This window comes from Gekko japonicus, unplaced genomic scaffold, assembly GCF_001447785.1.
Source record: "Gekko japonicus isolate JY-2015 unplaced genomic scaffold, Gekko_japonicus_V1.1 scaffold70, whole genome shotgun sequence".
NCBI lineage: Eukaryota > Metazoa > Chordata > Lepidosauria > Squamata > Gekkonidae > Gekko > Gekko japonicus.
The window spans coordinates 906,598-924,881 of NW_015167529.1; the positions used below are offsets into that span (position 1 = coordinate 906,598).

The 18,284-nt window shown below is 41.0% G+C and overlaps 1 protein-coding gene across 1 annotated transcript in view; it reads left to right on the forward strand.

Moving 5' to 3' along the window:
- Positions 1 to 18,284, forward strand: part of ARHGAP29 (Rho GTPase activating protein 29) — a 78,951-nt gene that overhangs the window by 36,343 nt on the left and 24,324 nt on the right. Inside the window, exons 3-4 of the mRNA XM_015413364.1 lie at positions 2,306 to 2,449; positions 15,783 to 15,879. Coding sequence (XP_015268850.1) covers positions 2,306 to 2,449; positions 15,783 to 15,879 — 241 coding nt within the window. The remainder of the gene's footprint in view (positions 1 to 2,305; positions 2,450 to 15,782; positions 15,880 to 18,284) is intronic.

The window sequence follows — 18,284 nt, forward strand, 5'->3', positions numbered from 1 at the left end:
AAAACTGCTCTCAGCTAAGGCTGAAATCAAACTCAACTCAGTCAAGGCAGGACTCTCTCCTCAGTGTGCAGCTCAGCTGATGCTTGGAGCAGATTGAACCAATCAGATTGCTTAGAGCAGCCTATAACTCAAGGCTCTCTGTTTCTGTGAAGAATTAACCCTTCACATCCCTTCAGCTGTTTGTTGTTCAGTTGTTTGTACAGCACTTTTAAGAGCTTTTAAGAACAAATAGCTGAAGGGCAGTGAAGTCCGTCACACAGGACAACTTCCTTTCCCCTTGAGGCCATTCCAGCACAGTTATCCCTTGTGATGATGTAATCTCCAGTTTTGGATCCCTCTTCCAATTTCTCACAAATGGAGTCTCCTCCTTGCCACTTGCACAACAATCTGCTCACTTGCCATCAGCACAGATGCTGAACAGCAGCTTTCCCCATGCTCTTGTTGGAATACTTCAGCATCCAGTCATTCCAACTAGAAGGAATGTTCTTCCTCATCACATACTGATGACTCTGATAAAGCATTGAATTCCTCACCTAATATAATTTCTGGCCTTAAGCCATTAAAGCCACTAGGCTGTACTATAAACACATTATTTCTTTGCCAATTACACTGGGTTTACAAATCACATATCGGTGTCTTCAGCAGTCAGATCCAGTTTTTGGGATCATCAGTGCCTGTTTCACTCCCACTGCTGCTGTCTTTGCAGAGGTTGGCAAAAGATGCTTGGCTCAAGCCTGTATCAACCCTGTTAATGTCCAAAAGGATTGAGAAATGTATGCAGGCTTCAAGAAGAGGATTGAAAATTCCACTCAGTTCTTTAGTACTTGAAGGTTCACAGGGAACAGGGAGGTAACTTTCCCAACTGGCCCTTACTGATAAAGGAGGATAAAAGTTGGATTGTATGGGGAGATTTGCTGCTGTCTCTTTTAAGGTGGCAGATTACCTTGTGTATATGGCATGCTACCAGCACTTTCTGTGAAAATCTTCCCCCATTCTTGATCATCTCTCTGACATGGTGAAACAAATGGCTGTCCATCTTTAGAGATTAGACACTGCAGTTTACAGGACAGTAGACAGAAACATGTTGTCTTGTAGCATAACATAGAGCAAAAACTGTTGCTGCCATTGCCATAATGTGTGTCTCTGCACTACCACTTTGCAACTTGAGGCTGAAGTGTGCATAGAAGACTTGCTCTTTGAGGTAGGCTGACCTCCTCAGTAAGAAGACTTGAGATGCTCAAAAGAATCTAGAAGCTTGCCTTCTTGTAACTGTTGTTACACGATCATCTGTGCCTTTACATGACCCACATGATTTCCCTGCAGTGGGTGTTCCAGTGGACTCTTACACTTTGAAAGGAACTGAGCAGGAAGGAGTGACTCCTCTCCCTTGGTCATGTACTATGGCAGCTGTGTCTCTGAGCTGAGAAACTTTCACATCTAAATGCTAGTGATAGTAGTTTCTGCTATGTGCAAGTTCAAAGACCGTCACTGTGATTGCACAGTTGACTATTTGGACAACAGCCGTTGTAGTTAAGCAACCTATGTATTATACTCACAACAAGCCTATGATACAGTTCAGGATAAAAGTGTGACTTCCCAAATGCCATTCTGATTTATGCATTGTTGAGGTAATATTTGAATTTATTCACTTCACTATGATACTTCTAAATCAACCATATTTCTTTGCTGTCTTGCATTCTGACTATGTGCTCAAAATTGACCATATGTATTAACATTTCAAAGATGTGTATTAAAGATTGAATTTTCCTACTTAAACATCAAAGTATTATTTTTGGAAACCAACATAAGCTGTGTGACTAAATATCGAGATTTTGACTGCTCTTTTAGAAACAACATTTGTTATAAATGCTTTTGTTTTGTGTCTGTGAGTACAGTTCAAAGAAAATTAGTTGCATGGTCACCAAAGTGCCATAGAAATAAATGGCCTAATCACTGTTCTTTCACTTTGACTTCAGTGAGATTTAGTTTTATTTTGAATGCTACACTTAACTTCATTTTCATAAATCATATTTTCTTTTGAAACCATCTAACGCTAGTAATTCTGAGAGCTTTGGTCCCTTGTTTTCAAAAATGAGCAGTATTTTATTTCTGAAATTTATATAACTATTCTGGTTTTGTATTATTTTTGTGTCTAAACTGCATTTGGAACTTTTTTAAATTTACACATTTAAAAAATCATATTTTCTTAATGATCTCACTCTTTTTCTCTTCTTAGTCAAGAATTTATGATTTTGTAAGCATACTGCTTGTCACAGCTATTAACAATTTTAATTTCCCTCCCCAGAAAATCCAGATTGTCTCCATCATGTTGTTCATGAACGTTTGGGTGAGCTGCTGCGAGTTCTAAAGGCAATAATTAGCAAACACCCAAGTCTCAACTCGGTTGACCTTCTCAGTGCTGCAGGAACAGTCATTGCAAAAGTAAAAGGTAAGAGGATGGGAGCCCCTTGGGCTTGTGCTGGTGGATATGAATTGTAAATAGTCAAATTGCTTCATAGTGCAACATCAAATAATACAGATGGTTTGACCTGTACCTGGCACTGCTTATGTATTCTTCCCTGTAGATGTTCAGTAAACCATAATGAGGCCCTCATATTCTCCAGTGTAACTTTTAGTTCTATTTAACTAAAAGAGATTAATCCTACCAAAAATTTCATTACTTTGAATTATGCATTTATATTGTACCAGTCATACAGTTTTTTCCACGTCTTTTGAAATGTTGGGTCTGTTGTCCCTCTCATCAACGATGACAGTTTATCATTTTCCGCCGTCTCAAACAGTTTATTCACATACTCTTGCTTCTTTGGTGCTTCCATTTGTTTCCAATATTTTGCATATAGTATTCTTGCCGCCGTAGATAGATGTACTATCAAATATCTATTGCCTTTATCAAAGTCCTTTGGAAATATGTTTAGTAATAATATTTCAGGCAAGAATGGTATTTTAGTTCTCAATATCTCTTGCATCACCTCTTAATGTAATATTGGAAAGGTCAGCTAAGTAATGAGAGAAGAATTTGTTTTTCTTAACCCGAGGATACCACCAAGAAAATTTAGATTGTTGGGCCATATCGATATCACGAAGGGCATCTTTTTCAAAAAGCCAGTTACAAATTTGTTTGAGTCCCAAAGCTTTACAGCCTCTAAAGAGGGCAAGGAGTATAACTGCAGAATAGGGGACAGCAAATCAGACCACTGATTCCCTTCCTTGTAATTCCAAAAAACAATATTTTACCAAATGATCTTTGGAAATACTGTCAAGTTTCTTATAATATTTTAATAGTCTCAGGTGGACTCTTGTTATAATAGATGGTTGTCCAACTTCTAACCTTAAGTGTGCAGCAGGAGTTCCCTGAGGGAGACCCAAGATTTTCCTTAAAAAGTTGTTCAAGCTGGTCGAGTATTTTCTTGTTCCACCCCCATATTTCAGCCCCATACAAAAATTGCATGATAACCTTGCCCTGGAATATGTTAAGGGGTGGGCCTATTCATTAGCTGGCCACCCTTTGAAAAGAAAAAAATTAAGATAGCTCCCAGTGTACAGCGGACAGTTAATAAATTGGCATTAAGATGTGCCTGCCAAGATAGAGACCCATGAAATACTGTGCCTAGATGTTTAAAGAGGCATTGTTCTATTTCATGAGCATTAATAGTCCATCTATGCTTGGATCTATTTCCAAAAACTATGATTTTTATTTTATTATAATTAATTCTTAATTCCTCTCTATCACAGTAATCAGCCAGCCTAATTAGTCTCCTTCTGAGCCCAATTTGGATAAAGGACATGATTGCCATACCCAACCAGCCAATGAAGGGTAAAAAGTCCTGGGAATAATAATAATCCTTTCAATTTATTGATCGCTCAATCCTGCAGAGCTGCTGGCTCTGAGCGATTTACAGTTACACATGTTTTCACAAGGGACTAACAATGATAGGGGTAAGGGAGGACAACATATAATTCTTTAAATAGCACACATTTGCAGCTGACGGGGATTTTGTTTAGCTGTAGGCTTCAGTCGTGTTCCGGGCAGCATTCATTTCGGCTTGGCTTGATGACGTTAGTTCTTCCTGGGCTGCTTTGAGTCGTAGCGCCGCACTGCCACCGCCTGGTCAGATTACATGGCCTGGGCAAAATAATTGATATAAAAATTAAATAGAAAGGGGGCAACAAACAACCTTGTTTTGCACCCTTCCTTAATGGGTTAGGGTCTGTAAGAGGGCCATGTGAATCCAGTCTTACCCTGACTGTGAGGTTGGAATGTAGTTCCCCGCTTCCCTCAATATCCTAAAAAGCCTTCTATCAATGTTTGTTTTATCAGGTTTGTCTCATAGTTTTGATTTCTCAATAGAGTCAAAGGCTGAAGTGAGTTCAACAAATACAACGTCTTCTATAGTTTTTGGTGTATTTGTGAATCAGGGCCTTCAATGTCAAACAGCAAACAATTTTGCTATGGCCATTATGGAAACCTGCTCGTTCAGGATTGAAAAGCTTTGATGATTCTGCCCAATCGTCCAAGCTGAATAAAAGATGGCATATATATAATTTAGGAGGAATATCCAAAAGACTAATAGGGCAATAATTAGCAGGGTCTTGCCTATTGCCCTTTTTATAAATAGGAATTATAATACTTGTTTCCAGCTGGAGGGAATAATACTGGTATAATCAATTTCCGAGAAAAGTCTAACTAAAATTGAGCACCACCAATAAGCATTCATCTTAATGCCTCAGGTGGCCAAATCTTCCCCAGTAACTTTGACACCTTGCCCCTTAGGTAATCAGCTGACTACATTCTGAGGCTAAAATTGGATCCCAGGTTGGAAGAGGGTCTAAATCTGTACTGGATACTTGGAAAGTGACTCAGTTTGGATGTTACTATAGAGAGGGAGGGAAATGATCACATTTCTGCTGGAATGAGTGCATCGGTGTTAAAATTACTAACTTGGGTGTCTGAAGCTATGAATTCCCGAAACCTCTTGTCATTTTTTGGTATGATGGAGAGACCCAAATCTTCCCACTGTGATTTGCAGTAGGAGAGTTTTTTCCTCTTCAGGAGCTGCTTATATGGGAATGGAACTGAGACAGTAGTTGAACTAAATTATCAGACCTAGCTATTCTGAGTGTACGCAAGGATTGCCTCATGAGTCTACATTTCTGGTTGTACCAAGTCTTTCTTATAGCCCTGGTTAGTTTTTCTAATTGTGGTTAGATAAGGATTCAGCATGAAAATAATATTTGCAAAGATATCAAAAATATCAATGTTAGGTGAGTTCATGTGGTTTCTCAATTCCATTAATTTCTGAGAGTTGAGAAGAGTTTTAATTTTATTGTCTAGACTAAAGATGTTGTTTGTCTAGACTATGACCTGCATTATTATATTGTAGCATGAGTGAAAGTGTAATCAGTGTAGAAAAAAGTATAAACTGGGGCAAATGATCACTCAGGTCTATTGTGTATGTCAAAATGCTGAATCCTAGTTAAAAGAGATGAGGAAACCAAGGTATAATCAATGGCACTAGCTCCGTTACAGCTTAAAAAGGTATAAAACCTGTTAGAATCATCATATTCAGTGTCAACCAAATCTGAAAGCCAGGTTCGTGAGGTAAACACCACTCTTATTCAAAACTCCATCCAAGGGAGACCACAAGAGATACCATAAGTCCTCCAGTTTGATTTGTTCCTTTCTGATAAAGCTGTTAATAGCCTGGTCCTCTCTGGTGTTAAAGTCCCCCACTAGCACTTACATGGTGGTATGTAAACAATGATGCAAAGGATATGTCCCAGTTGTTTACTAGAAATGTGAATGACCTGAAGGTACTTAGAGTCAGACCAAAGCAATAGCTGGGTTTCTCCATCTATATCATCAGATATAAAAGTCACGACACCACCTCTGGCCATCCCAAGTGGGCCAGTTTTAATAGCTGGTAAAGCAAAGGAGTGAAAGCCTTGTAAAGAAGGTGACGAAGGGTCCAGACACCATGTTTCTTTGAGGAAGATAATGTCGAATTTTCTTAAATATTGTTCAAAGCTGTTGTCCACAATTTTAGAATGCTACCCAGCTATATTCCAGGAAATAGCTCTGATACTTCCAGATCCTTTGTATAGTCAATTAATAGAATTTAAAGTGAATGGTGTAGATGTTTCACCCATGAGATCATGTTTTCCTGTGCTGAACAGCAATGAGGCATGGTCTGTCACTGGATGCAATTGTATATTCAGTCATTCAGACTTTTCCTGTGTGTTAGCAACTGCTACTGAAGGGTTTATAGTATCATCAGTGATATGGTTTTATATGTATATTTTTATAGAAATCCTCTTTTAAGGTATTGTTTTATGCCAATAAAGGCTGACTGACTGACTGACTGACTGACTATCATCAGTGAGTAAGCAGTCCAGTTCGGTATCACAGTTTAGAAGATTGTCATATAACATGGGTACACAGTTCTTGACAGGAATAACTGGAGGCTTGGTTAATCCTTGGATCAGAGGCTTTTCTTCCTCATTTCCCTTCTGAGGATTGTTTGTTTCTAATAGAGGTTGTGGTATAAGTGATTTAACTGACATATGTAGCCAGATTAACATATTCTCAAATTCATCTATCTTGCAAATGATTTCATCTGAATTATTACTGGTCGAGGTCCCAAGAGGGGGTGAAGAGGAGTTATGTTTAGCATTGAGTGAGAAGCTTTGATACAAGTTGGCTTCTTTATAGAATGAGAAATTTACTTCTTTACAGGCCATTCACTTCTATTACCTATCACAATGCTTCTTTTAGCAATAAGTGGCTGATCGGTCATATCAGTGTGACCAATATTATCCCTTTGTTAAAAACTGGGAATTGAGGACCTGTGTTTAGTGTTCCAGCTACATTAGTTTTAAATCATATTCAGAACTGATACATCTTACACAGTAGGGAAAATGTGTATTTAGAGAACCATAATTGAAAAATAAAAAACCCAACTGTGCGTAGCAGAAATTTTGCCATATGTGATTAGGTTGATAATTTGGTAACTGGTATGTATGCTGTAGAGTTGGTTTGTCATTAGATGTACAAAGTTCATCAGCATTTTGGGGGGAACGCTGAATAAAGTTCAAGGTAGGAAAATGAAAAGTGTGGAAACTGTGTCCTGAAACTAGTATTATTTCTCTACAACTGGCAACTGCTCCCTGATTGTCATTTAGTTTTACCATTTACTAAGGGCAAGCTGGGACCTGCAAGACTTGCAGGGGAGTGGGGAATATCCCATCCTTCCCTTCCACTTGTCCACCAGCTCACCCGGATGTAGTGCTACTGCTGCTCCCCCGCACACACCCCAGCGGCCCATGTGGTTCATGCAGTTGGGGCGGGCAGTGGCAGCAGCTCCTGTTCCTCTGCCAGTCCTGCAGTAGGAGGGGCTGGCAGTAGCAGCCTCAGCACCAGAGCAGGTGAACAGGGGCAATGCTTGTTCCTGTTCATTTCCCCCCTGAGAGAGATAGTGGGGCTGGTGTGGTGGCAGGGGTTGCTCCCACTCCCTCCTGTTCCCACTTTTACATCTCCATCACCTCAGCTGTAGATGAAAGTGTGGCAGTTCCTGTTCTTCCTCAGCCTGCTGCGCCAGTGGCACTGTCACCACTCCCACCTCTCTTGCTGAGGTGGCTGCAGCGCTCCCCTCCATCCACCTCCATTTCCTGCATATGCCCACCGCAGCTCTTGGAGCGCAGACAGTATTCCTTCGGGAATATTTAAACTCCCTTTCCATTTCTTTTTTTAAAAACTTCAGCTCTTTCTGTAAACCTGGGAGGTCCCACAAGTTTCTAACAATATCTGTTTTCTCTCTACATAGCCCTGATCCATGGAGTTAAATATCTGCAGATGGGCCATGTTGAAAATTAAGTGTATTGGTGTGTTGGAATGCCAAGTTTTATTCAGTTTAATCAAAACAACAGTAACTGGAATTCAACACATTCCCTGGTTCTGGTACTGCTGAAGTGATTTGTTTCAAAATAAGTGATAACCTTGCCAGATTGTTTGCAGGGGACTGTCTACAGACTTTAACATAGAACCTGGAAAGGCATTCTAGAGAACTTGGAACCTTGCACAGTGTTGCTAAATTCTGATCAGTCCTCATTAAAAAAAACCTACCTCAATTTGTGTTTAAATGTAATTTGTAATCCTAATTTGTAATTAGTTCATAGAAATTAAGTGATGCATTTTAGATACTTGAAAATAGCAGGTACTGGAAAAACATTTTCTTGAAGTAATAAGCTTAGTGGAAATAAAAACAAAATCAAGTACAAGAAAGTGTGCGTGTTCTCATTTGGTTTGCCTAAGTGTCTGTTATGATTACTGTGTAAAAATAGAAAGGTGTGGGAAAGTTCTGATGGGGAGGGTGAATTAAACTTCAGCTCGGTTCCTGAGAGCATTCACGTTGCAGCATCAAAAGGATTTAATCATTTCAACAATCTGGTGTGAAGTCCTAAGCTAACAAATTGCAAAACTAAACTTTGCAAAGAATTTGACACTGGGCTTGACATAGCAATATGAGGTTTGTGGTTTATTTCAAAATTAGTAATTCCACAGCCTTGCCACTCCCTGTATGCTCTTTTCATTATTCGTATCTGTTTTTCCCTCCAAAATATCCTGTCCATGTGTGCAGTTTTTTTAAAAAAACTGTAATTATGGGGAGTGGAAGTACTTTGGTGTCTTAGATTACAGAGTTTGAAGCTACAAAGAAACCCTCAAAATGCCTGCTTAGTGTATTTTTCATTTTGAACAAGTAGTAATCAAATTACAGTAGCAATATGCAGTACCGTTTAGGGCCAAACTACACATTCAGGTTTTTAAAGAGCTGGATCTGGGCTCTCCCGCAGCCACACAGCTGCTGCAAGGAACAGGGTTTTTTTAAAATAAAAGAAAGCTTCAGTGGGCTTGGAATGCTGCTACGGAGGAAGGAGGGGCTCTTGCTTCCCCCCCCCCCGGCCATTTTCCCCATGCTGTAGCAGTGCTGGGGGGAGGGGTTATTTCCCCATTTTTGCTGCTCCGTGTGCGCAGAATACTCCACCTGCTTTGTTGTTGGTTTTTTTTAAACTTATTCGACTTCTATCTCACCCTCCCCGCATAGCAGGCTCAGGGTGGGTTGCATTAGATTTGATAAAAATACGATATACAAAAATTAACACAAAACAACAATAAAATACAGCACTATCCTTTATCCGGTAAGGCCTCACAGATGTCATCTTTGGTATGCAGTTCTGACCCGCTGAGAGGAGGCCCAGAAAGGAAGGAGGGACGTCCATCACCCTAGTTAAAAGCCTGGCAGAAGAGCTCCATCTTGCAGGCCCTGCGGAACTGTAAAAGGTCCCATAGGGCCCTGATCTTGTATGGGAGCTCATTCCACCAGGCAGGGGCCAAGTCTGAAAAAGCCCCGGCTCTAGTCGAGGTGAGACGGACATCCCTGAGTGCAGGGACCACAAGAGGATGTTGACTGGCAGATCGTAAAGCCCTTCGGGGCTCATAGAGGGAATGTGACTGCAGTGAAGCCTGATTTGAATCTGGGAACCTGGACCCAGCTGTTTAAAAACACAGATGTGTAGTTTAGCCCTTAGTAGCTCAAGTAGTGATACTCTTAAGGCACTGAAAAGAATACAGTTAATTTGGAAATGTTGTACAGTGCATGATTTGGAATTATCTAATTCCAGCTGTAAAATTTGTTTGGCAAATTTCAGGCTGATGTCCTGATTTCTGTACATTCATCGACTGTGTGTTTTAAATGATCTTGGTTGGCCGAATGTGCTTACATTAGTCTTTCCTATTTCCATCAAGCTGCGTGCTCATTTAAGTGTAGCTGCCTAGATAGTTGCCATTTCCAGACATGGAAATAGTACTAACAGTCATTGTTGTCAGTGCTATTGTGCACAGCCAGGATGTCCTGGGGAAAGACTGTGTTCAAAGCTGATGTTGAGTAATATCAATTGTTTCAGTGAATGTTAGAAGGAAGGCGCTTGGAATCTTTGGATGAAAGTGTTTTGGAAAGAAGGTAGGAGTCTTGTATTTTGTATTTTATGGGGATACACAGGTGTATATAAATATAAAAATTAACACAATTCCCACTTTGTTTGGAAGTGAGTGAAGCAACTTGTCATTTGTATCAAACTAAAAACATAGGGCTTCCATCTTACTGTTGAAATTAATTAATGCTAATATCTTTGGTTACATAAATGTTGAGTGTAAGGAATACATATGCTCCTTAAACATTTAAGTGAGCTGTACAATTCTGTAGGTAGCTTTTCTTGAGGGTGAAATTTTTTGTGCAGCCTGAGTATTATAAGTAAGCTTGTAGCGCTCTCTCTCTCTCTCTCTCTCTCTCTCTCTCTCTCTCTCTCTCTCTCTCTCTCTCCTTCTCCCCCCAAAAGAGGAGGAGCAGCCCCTGAGAAGCTCCCGCTCCCTCTCCCTCTCCCTCTCCCCTCCCCCCCCCTTTCTGCAGTTGCTTTAGTCTGCTTTATGAAAACTGGTCTGTGCGATACAGGGCTGCTTAGCTAAAGTCCCAGAATATAGTTTGTATTAATTTATGAGGAAAAACTTTTCCTTTCACAAAGGAAGTCTAGGCGAACATCTAGCTTACAACATTTATTGCTTTGGGTTATATATTTATGTTTAGACACCTGGCAGGAAGCTATAATTCTTTACACATGTGGTCTTGTGGGAAATAAAGTTATTCTGCACAGGTTTCCTATTTCTAGTGTTAGCAACTTTGCAGTTTCATTGGTGTCTCCTAAGTTGCAAATTTTTAAGTCAAAAGTACTCCCTCAGTTGTTATATGGTGCCCCAATTTGGGGATTTGGGAATTTATACCCATTAGAATTCATAGCAAATAAATTTGCACACATGTTGTTGGGAGTACCCAATTCAACATCATCAGTTATTATCAGATCAGAGTTATCTTTAACCCCAATAGTGACATTAATTTATAAAATTGCTATTAATTTTTGGCTGAACATCTCCCTGTCATCAACTTTTGTAACTTTGACCTATGAGGAGATGAAAGTCATGAAGCTCCCAGATATTGTCTTTAGTGGCTAAATTAGGATTTTCAGAGGAATACCTAAGGAGTTCTGATCCCTTGTATCCAGACAGTTAATTAAACACAGACTACTGGATGTGAGTTCTCAAGCAGATTTTGAGTTACTAGTACCTTGTGAGATCAGTTTCTTTGTACAAGCAACTTCTTTCTCTCCCTTTAAACTGTTCCTGCATACTGTCAATAGTGAAGGAACACTATAATAGGACTCCATTTGATGAACGAGTTTGGTCTTATGATCATAGATCTGTCGAAGTTCTGGCCCATGTGACCTTTTGGTGGCCTAGGTTTACAGAGGAGCAGGAAAGATAACTTGGAAATATCTTATTATAATTGCCGGGGAGATCAGATTTGAATAAATTTGTGACACTGTTGGCAGATAGAAATAAATGGATAACATTGCAAATGGCAAAATTTATTGCCATGGTTGTTAAGACTAAGATAAAGTTAAGATCTCTTGATGTAAGTCCTACTGATGAATAGTTTTGTTATGTTAATATAATTTTTGTTATGTTACGGTATAGTTTCTTATTATGGAAGAGATTATGGAATTAAACTTTGTAAATGAATTTTATAGTATAGCTGGCAATGTAACAGTTGTGATTTTATAATTCTGTGTCTGTTGTTTGCTATGACTTTGAGTCAATGCAATAAAAGGACTTGACTTAAACATTTTGAGCAGAGGTTTCCATCAAATATGCTTCATCCCAGCTATCTGAAATTCTGACTGAAGTGTTTTTCCCTTTTGCCTTCTTCAGACAGTGTATGGAAGGAAGTGGGCATTGAGCTCTGATTCTGCCTATCCTTTGCACAACTGGAGATGGGAAAGTTTTTCTCATGTAACCATGGTGGCATATATAAGCCATTGCTTAAAATACCAAATGTCAATCCTTCCATGTTAAATTTCAGCCCTTCCATGAAGAAGTCCTTCCTGGGTCACTAATCTTTATATTAACTACCTGCTCTTGTAATGGGAGTAGTTTTATTCCTATTTAGAAAACCTATTTTTGTACATTCTGAAAATGTAACAAAATAGCCAGTAAGGATTTTGACATAGTTTCTGACATAAATTTAGCTGGAATTCACCTTCCTAGGTAGCAAAGTCTCACTGAGTGGTGAATTAAGATGTTCGTGCTTTGCTCTGCTGCCAGGTTGGTTCTCCATTAGCTGTTTAGTCTGGAACTACCACAATTCATTCAATATTATTTTGTGACTAGTTCAGGTAATGATGTGTTCTGTCTCTTGCATTCCATGATTTTAAATTTTAAATACAATTACACTGCAGGGCTGTTAAGGTGTGGCCAGTGTGCTGTTGAGGATTCCTGGGCCTTTGCTGTCCTTTGAAAAATATGTCTGCTTCCAGCTTAATTAGTTCTTTTCTCTCTTGCAGCTGACTGGTTCTTGGGCATTCACGAGCCATCTGTAAATTATCATATCGTGTTGTGTGTGTTTTTGTATGAAGTTCTGCCTTGCCCTCTGTAATTGTTCAAAGCCACTGATTTTTATAACAATTATAATTTTGCAATCACAATATTATTATAAACCAAAACACTCTAATGAGTAGTGACTTTAGCTTGGTGCAAAGTAAAAAATCTACCTGCTCCTGGGAGGGCGAGGGCAATTAACCATTTGTTCCTCAGTATCTTGAGAGGACAGGAAGTAAATAGGCTGTGCAGAAGGAACAGAAGGAAAAATTCAGGGAGGTTCCTTGCATGTGAGGTTCTTGCACATGAGGATGTATTTGTTTAGTGAATATTCCACTATACTAAATGCTGCATGAAATCCCCATTTCACTTTCTCTCCTAGAAGAATGTAGTAAATTGATCCTTCAGCCATGCAAAATGATTGCTGTGTAGAATCACCCTGGTTTGTCCTTGTCTCTGAACGCCAAACAAGACAGTATGCTGGGAAATCTATGAGCCACTTCCCCCGCCCCAGCTTTCTGTAGAGGGAAACAGCCCTGCACTCAGTGTGCAGTAATAGAAGATTTAATTCCCCCAAAGTACTTTGCAACCAACTCCACTCAACATGATGGTAGCCCCCAGGGCTCTTTTTGTAGAAAAAGCCCAGCAGGAACTCATTAGCATAATAGGCCACACCCAACAGCAGGAATATGTAAGCCGCTCAGAGACCCCGTGGGAGGGGTTCGAGCGGGATGTAAGCTGAATGTAAAAAAAAAAAAAGGGTGATCATCCAGCCACACCAACCTTTTGCTTCTTTTTCTGTTTACTTTGTTTGTTGTCAAAACCCAGGGCTTTTTTGTAGCAGGAACTCCTTTGCATGTTAGGCCACACACCCCTAATGTAGCCAATCCTAATGAGTTTCTGCTGTTGGGTGTGGCCTATTATGGTAATGAGTTCCTGCTGGGCGTGGCCAACTTGGGAGCCAGCAGGAACTCTGTTCCTGCCCAAAAATAGCCCTGGTAGTCCCAGAAGAGAGAAAAGACAGGTGCCTGTCTATTTTCCCTTTTGGAATAAGAACATGCAAGAAGTGAGTTTTTTGATCAGTGAAACAGTGTGGTAACCCCTGTCTGCCCCTTCCCAGTGGGCCCAGTCTGCCAAGTGAGGCCTCACATAGCTGCTGTTTCCCTTTCTATGAATGCTTCAAAGATCTATTCATGGGTTGCTCAGCATCTTGTCTACTTCCTCATTGGGAGGGGATGGACATGACTGTACCTCTTTTGTGTTAAGAAATCTATTCTTGCTTGCCTTACATCAGCTTCAGAATTCTGTACAAAGTTTTTTAGTAAGATAATCATAAGAGCTTTATAAGCACTAAATAAGACATATCAGCCCAACATTATGGTACTTTTGTATGAGTTAGGACTTCATAAAAATGAGGTTCAGTGCGTACAGTAGGTTTCAGAAATGCTGAGATTACATTTAGTCACGTCTTCAGTATAGCTGTTCTGAATATTTTGGATGCCTATGGGCTGTCCTTAGACCTCTAGGTGCGTTGACATGTATTTGGATATTACCTAATCAAAACCTCAACTGAAAAATTGTTTGTTTATTTGTATATCCATTATAAAGAATCCAGCATGGAAGATTAATAGTTGATAATCAAAGTTCTGTCTGTTCTTTCACATGAATGTCTATTTCAGAATCCAGTGTTTTAGAGGAAGGAATGTGAGTCAGCAGACATTTAACTCACAAAAATATTTTCAAATTGGAAGAGTCATATAAACCTTACCATTAAAGAGCATTGCACTGACCAGTTTTTCCTCCATATTTATTTTACGTATGTTATTCATAGTCTACCTTTCTCAGTGAAACTCAAGGTGGATTTCACAATATGATCAACAGGGTGGGGTATCCAGTAAACAGTGCAATACGTTTTGGATTGTAGAATACTGAAACAGAGCTGAAACAAAGCATAAGCCTTTTAAACATGGCATGTTAAATCATGCAGAAATTACTTAGTAGGAATATATTTATGACAACAGACAATACATATAGTATAGGCTACAGTCCTGATAAATTGGGGAGCACTTCAATCCTTTCTAAACAGTGGCTCATATTTCCTTGAGTTCTCCTACTCTCTGGCACTCTGCCTGCTAGGCAGGGTCAAAGATTTTACTTCCATGCCCTGGTATACAGGCACCATGGTAGACGTGGGCAAAGTGGGGGAGAAATAAAGGCAAGTGGGACTTTTTTGTTTGGAGCCAGGCAGACATAGGCATAGAAAGTTTACTTGTACTACTTCAGCTCCATGCACAGTTTCATATTGAAGGGGGAAATGAATACTATACCCCCTGCTACAGTCTTCTTCCCTAGATGCTAGGTAGTGCATTCAGTCTTCTATTACTGTGCACTGCAGTTGGTGAGGAAGGAATCTTGCAAAGTCCCTGGTTATAGAAGAGTTTTCCCAAGATGCGATAAAAGCGGCTTTATTTTCAGCAGAAAACCAGCTTGAGAAGAAGGAGTTAAGAAGCCATTCTCCCTTTCTTGAACCTGCAGGTCCAGTGGCAACAGTTAGTTGTTAAAGATTTGTTTACAGGGCTACTGAAACTACTTGTAATATGTGTTCTACCCTAAGGGAAAGAGAGAGAAACCCTTTCCTCAGTGTTGCAAAACAGGTTGTTGGGTGGGTGGCTTTGCAGGGTCACCTGCAGGGGACACCTGGTATTGAGATGGCCTTACATCTGTGCTAAAACATGGTGCCTGGTGGTATTTTTCTGCATACTTGGGGCCTCTCCTGAGTACCTTGTATGTAGGTGGCCTTGTTTTGCAGCTTTCACTGTCCACCTGTGGTTAGCTGTTAGATACAGTAATTGGTGCATACTCTGCCACGCTCCTCTTTCCTTAGGTTGCCAGATGCCTCCCAATCCACATTCTGCAAGCAGAAGAGAATTAATTGCTTTGGAACACTTTCTCCTATCTGTCTAAAATCTTTCAGATATGATTCCTCTGAGGAATATGATCCCTGACAATTTCATCCTGCTTTAAAGAATGGGAAAAGTTACAGTCAAATGTTTCCCATTGAAACCAATGGAAACAAAAGTAAACAGAAGTTTTAATTATACCAAGTCAAATTCTTGAAAGAAAAAAATAAAAAATATTTGTACACATCCTTAATATTTGACCACTAGGCACCAAACATCTCTCAAGTCATGTGCTATGTGTTCCCAATCTGGTTCATATTTATTTATTTTATATAACACATCTTTAGTAAATGTACTAGCCTTTCCTTTGTTTCTTCCCTTAGCTGTGAACTTCAAGGAGGTTAATGAAGAAAACAAGCGAGAAGTCTTAAGTGAAATATTCTCTTCTATTGATACATTAGCATTTACCTTTGGAAACGTGTAAGTATTAAAGATTTAGCAGTGCAGACTTTTTCCTAAAGTAGCTTGGGGTAAATTCACACATTACAAAGCCTTTATGCCCCCCACATGTCTGCCTGGTCCTATTGACCAGAATCTGCTGCTTGTCTCCTAAGGGCTGAGGTTTTCCTCCTCCTCAGCCCTGCCTCCTGTTTAGCAGCTGCTACTCCTCCTTTGTTTGTTTGTGTGTGTGTGTGTGTGTGTGTGTGTGTCTGTGTGTGTGTGTGTGTGTGTGTGAGAGAGAGAGAGAGTGTGTGTGTGTGTGTGTCTGTGTGTGTGTGTGTGTGTGTGTGAGAGAGAGAGAGAGAGAGAGACTGTAATCTTTGATGATTGTTCATTTTTATAAGCCACTTGTGTCTTGTTTTGCAAGAGAAAAATGGGCTAACAATAAATAATACATGGTCTGGGAGTTCTGTCCCCAGAACTTAAATACTAGGCGGGTGGTAGCCTGATTTGGAGCATGGAGGTGGTCCTTAAGCTCAGCCCCACATGCTAGAGCCAGTACTTACTCTGTTGAGGAAACTTAGGGTAGTGATGCATGTTCCCAGAGGAGAATAGTGGTGCCCTGAGGCAAAAATAGATCAGGGGGAAAGCTTATGCCACATCTCCCAGTGTACCACAGTCTTGACCTGGATCAGGCTCGTGCACACCTGGGAATTATGTTTAGAGCACTGAAACTCTCAGACCACATCTGTTAGCAGGATGCATGGGGCCAGGGTTGTCATGCTGATTCTAAGGCACTGTGCAAAAGTCAAGGATGAGGCCCCAGAATCATTGGGTGTGGTGGGCAGCATGATACACCCTCCCCCCCAAGCTTGATGCTGTTAGACACCACATCCCAACCTGACTTACAGACAGAAGTGCTATCTGGGCATAAATGTTCCCAAGCACTCTAGGCCTGATTTGGCTCAGTGGCAAGTTGCTTCAACCTTTCCTTCAGACCCAAAATGGCTACGGGGACCCTATTTACTCCAGCATATAGGGACCTTTTGGCCATTTTGGCTTGGGAAAAGGACACAGGAGTGAGGGCTGAAGCTGCTCCTCCCTTTGCTTTCAGGCCAAATCAGGCCCTGGAGCATTTAGGAACCTTAGTGCTCTGACATTATGTCTGCCTGTAGTCCAGTTCAGGGAATGCTGACTCATAGCTGATAATCACATCTCATTTGATCTGTCTGTGACTTGAGATCCTCTGGAGTTGCAGCAGCAAAGGCTGTATGGCGATCAGAGGGGGGGCCCACCTCCCTACAGCTGATTGGTGCCCGCAACTCCAGAGGCTCTGGAGTTGCAGGCAGCAGCTTGACTCAGGCAGGATGGCAACCAGCTATAAAGGAGTGGAGGGTCCTCTGACTGACCTATATTGAGCTGCCCAGAAGCTACTGCAGCTTGAAGTTTCAGAATAGTAGCTAGGGCAGCTGGCTGCATGACAGCTGGGGGACCCACACCACAGCCCACCCTCCTGCATGTGGGGTAGTTATTCCAGGTGCCCCGTGGTTAAGACTGCCCCTGGTAATGGGGGGGAAATAAGAATTTTGTAACATGTGGATTGGCCCTGGGTCTCTCCTGTACACCATTGTTGCCACATGACTCTTCTCTATCTCATCTCCACTGTTCATTGGTCAGTGTTACTCGCCCCTTCAGTTCTTTGGCTTACCCTTGAAGCTGATCCAGAAATTATAGCTGGTACAAAATGTGGCAGCATGCCTGCTGACATCGACGCCTGTGCGGGCTCACATTTGGCATGTGGTCTGTCAGCTGCATTGGCTGCCAGTTGAGTACCGGATCCACTTCAAGGTGTTGGTAATTACCTTCAGAGCCTTATACGGCCTGGGACCAACATACCTAAGGGACCACCGCTTCCCATATATGCCTCGGAGAGCGTTACGCTCTGAGAGTCAACATCTCCTGGTGATCCCTGGCCCAAAGGACGTCCTTCTAGCCTGGGCAAGGGCTTTTTCCGCCCTGGCCCCCACCTGGTGGAACACGCTCCCTATTGCGATCAGGGCCCTGTGGGATCTTAATTCCGCAGGGCCTGCAAGATATGGAGCTGTTCCGCCAGGCCTTTGGCTGAGGCAGCGGGCGTCCACATATGCCCCCCCCCAGGTTGCGGTCTCCCACCTACTGATAACTGGCCATACCTAGTTACATCAATGGGCCGGATTCTCCCTACAGCAAGCATGACTGTTGATTTTATATGTTTTAATGTGTTTTAAATTTTATTGTATTTATTGAAATGTTGTGACCCACCCTGAGCCCGTTTACGGGATGGGCGGGATATAAATGGAAAAATAAATAAATAAATTGTGTCATTTGGCCCAGCCCTTACTGAAACTGCTTCTCTGTAATTGCTTCTTTGCTACTGGCTGTTCCTTGAAACTGTGTCAGATCTC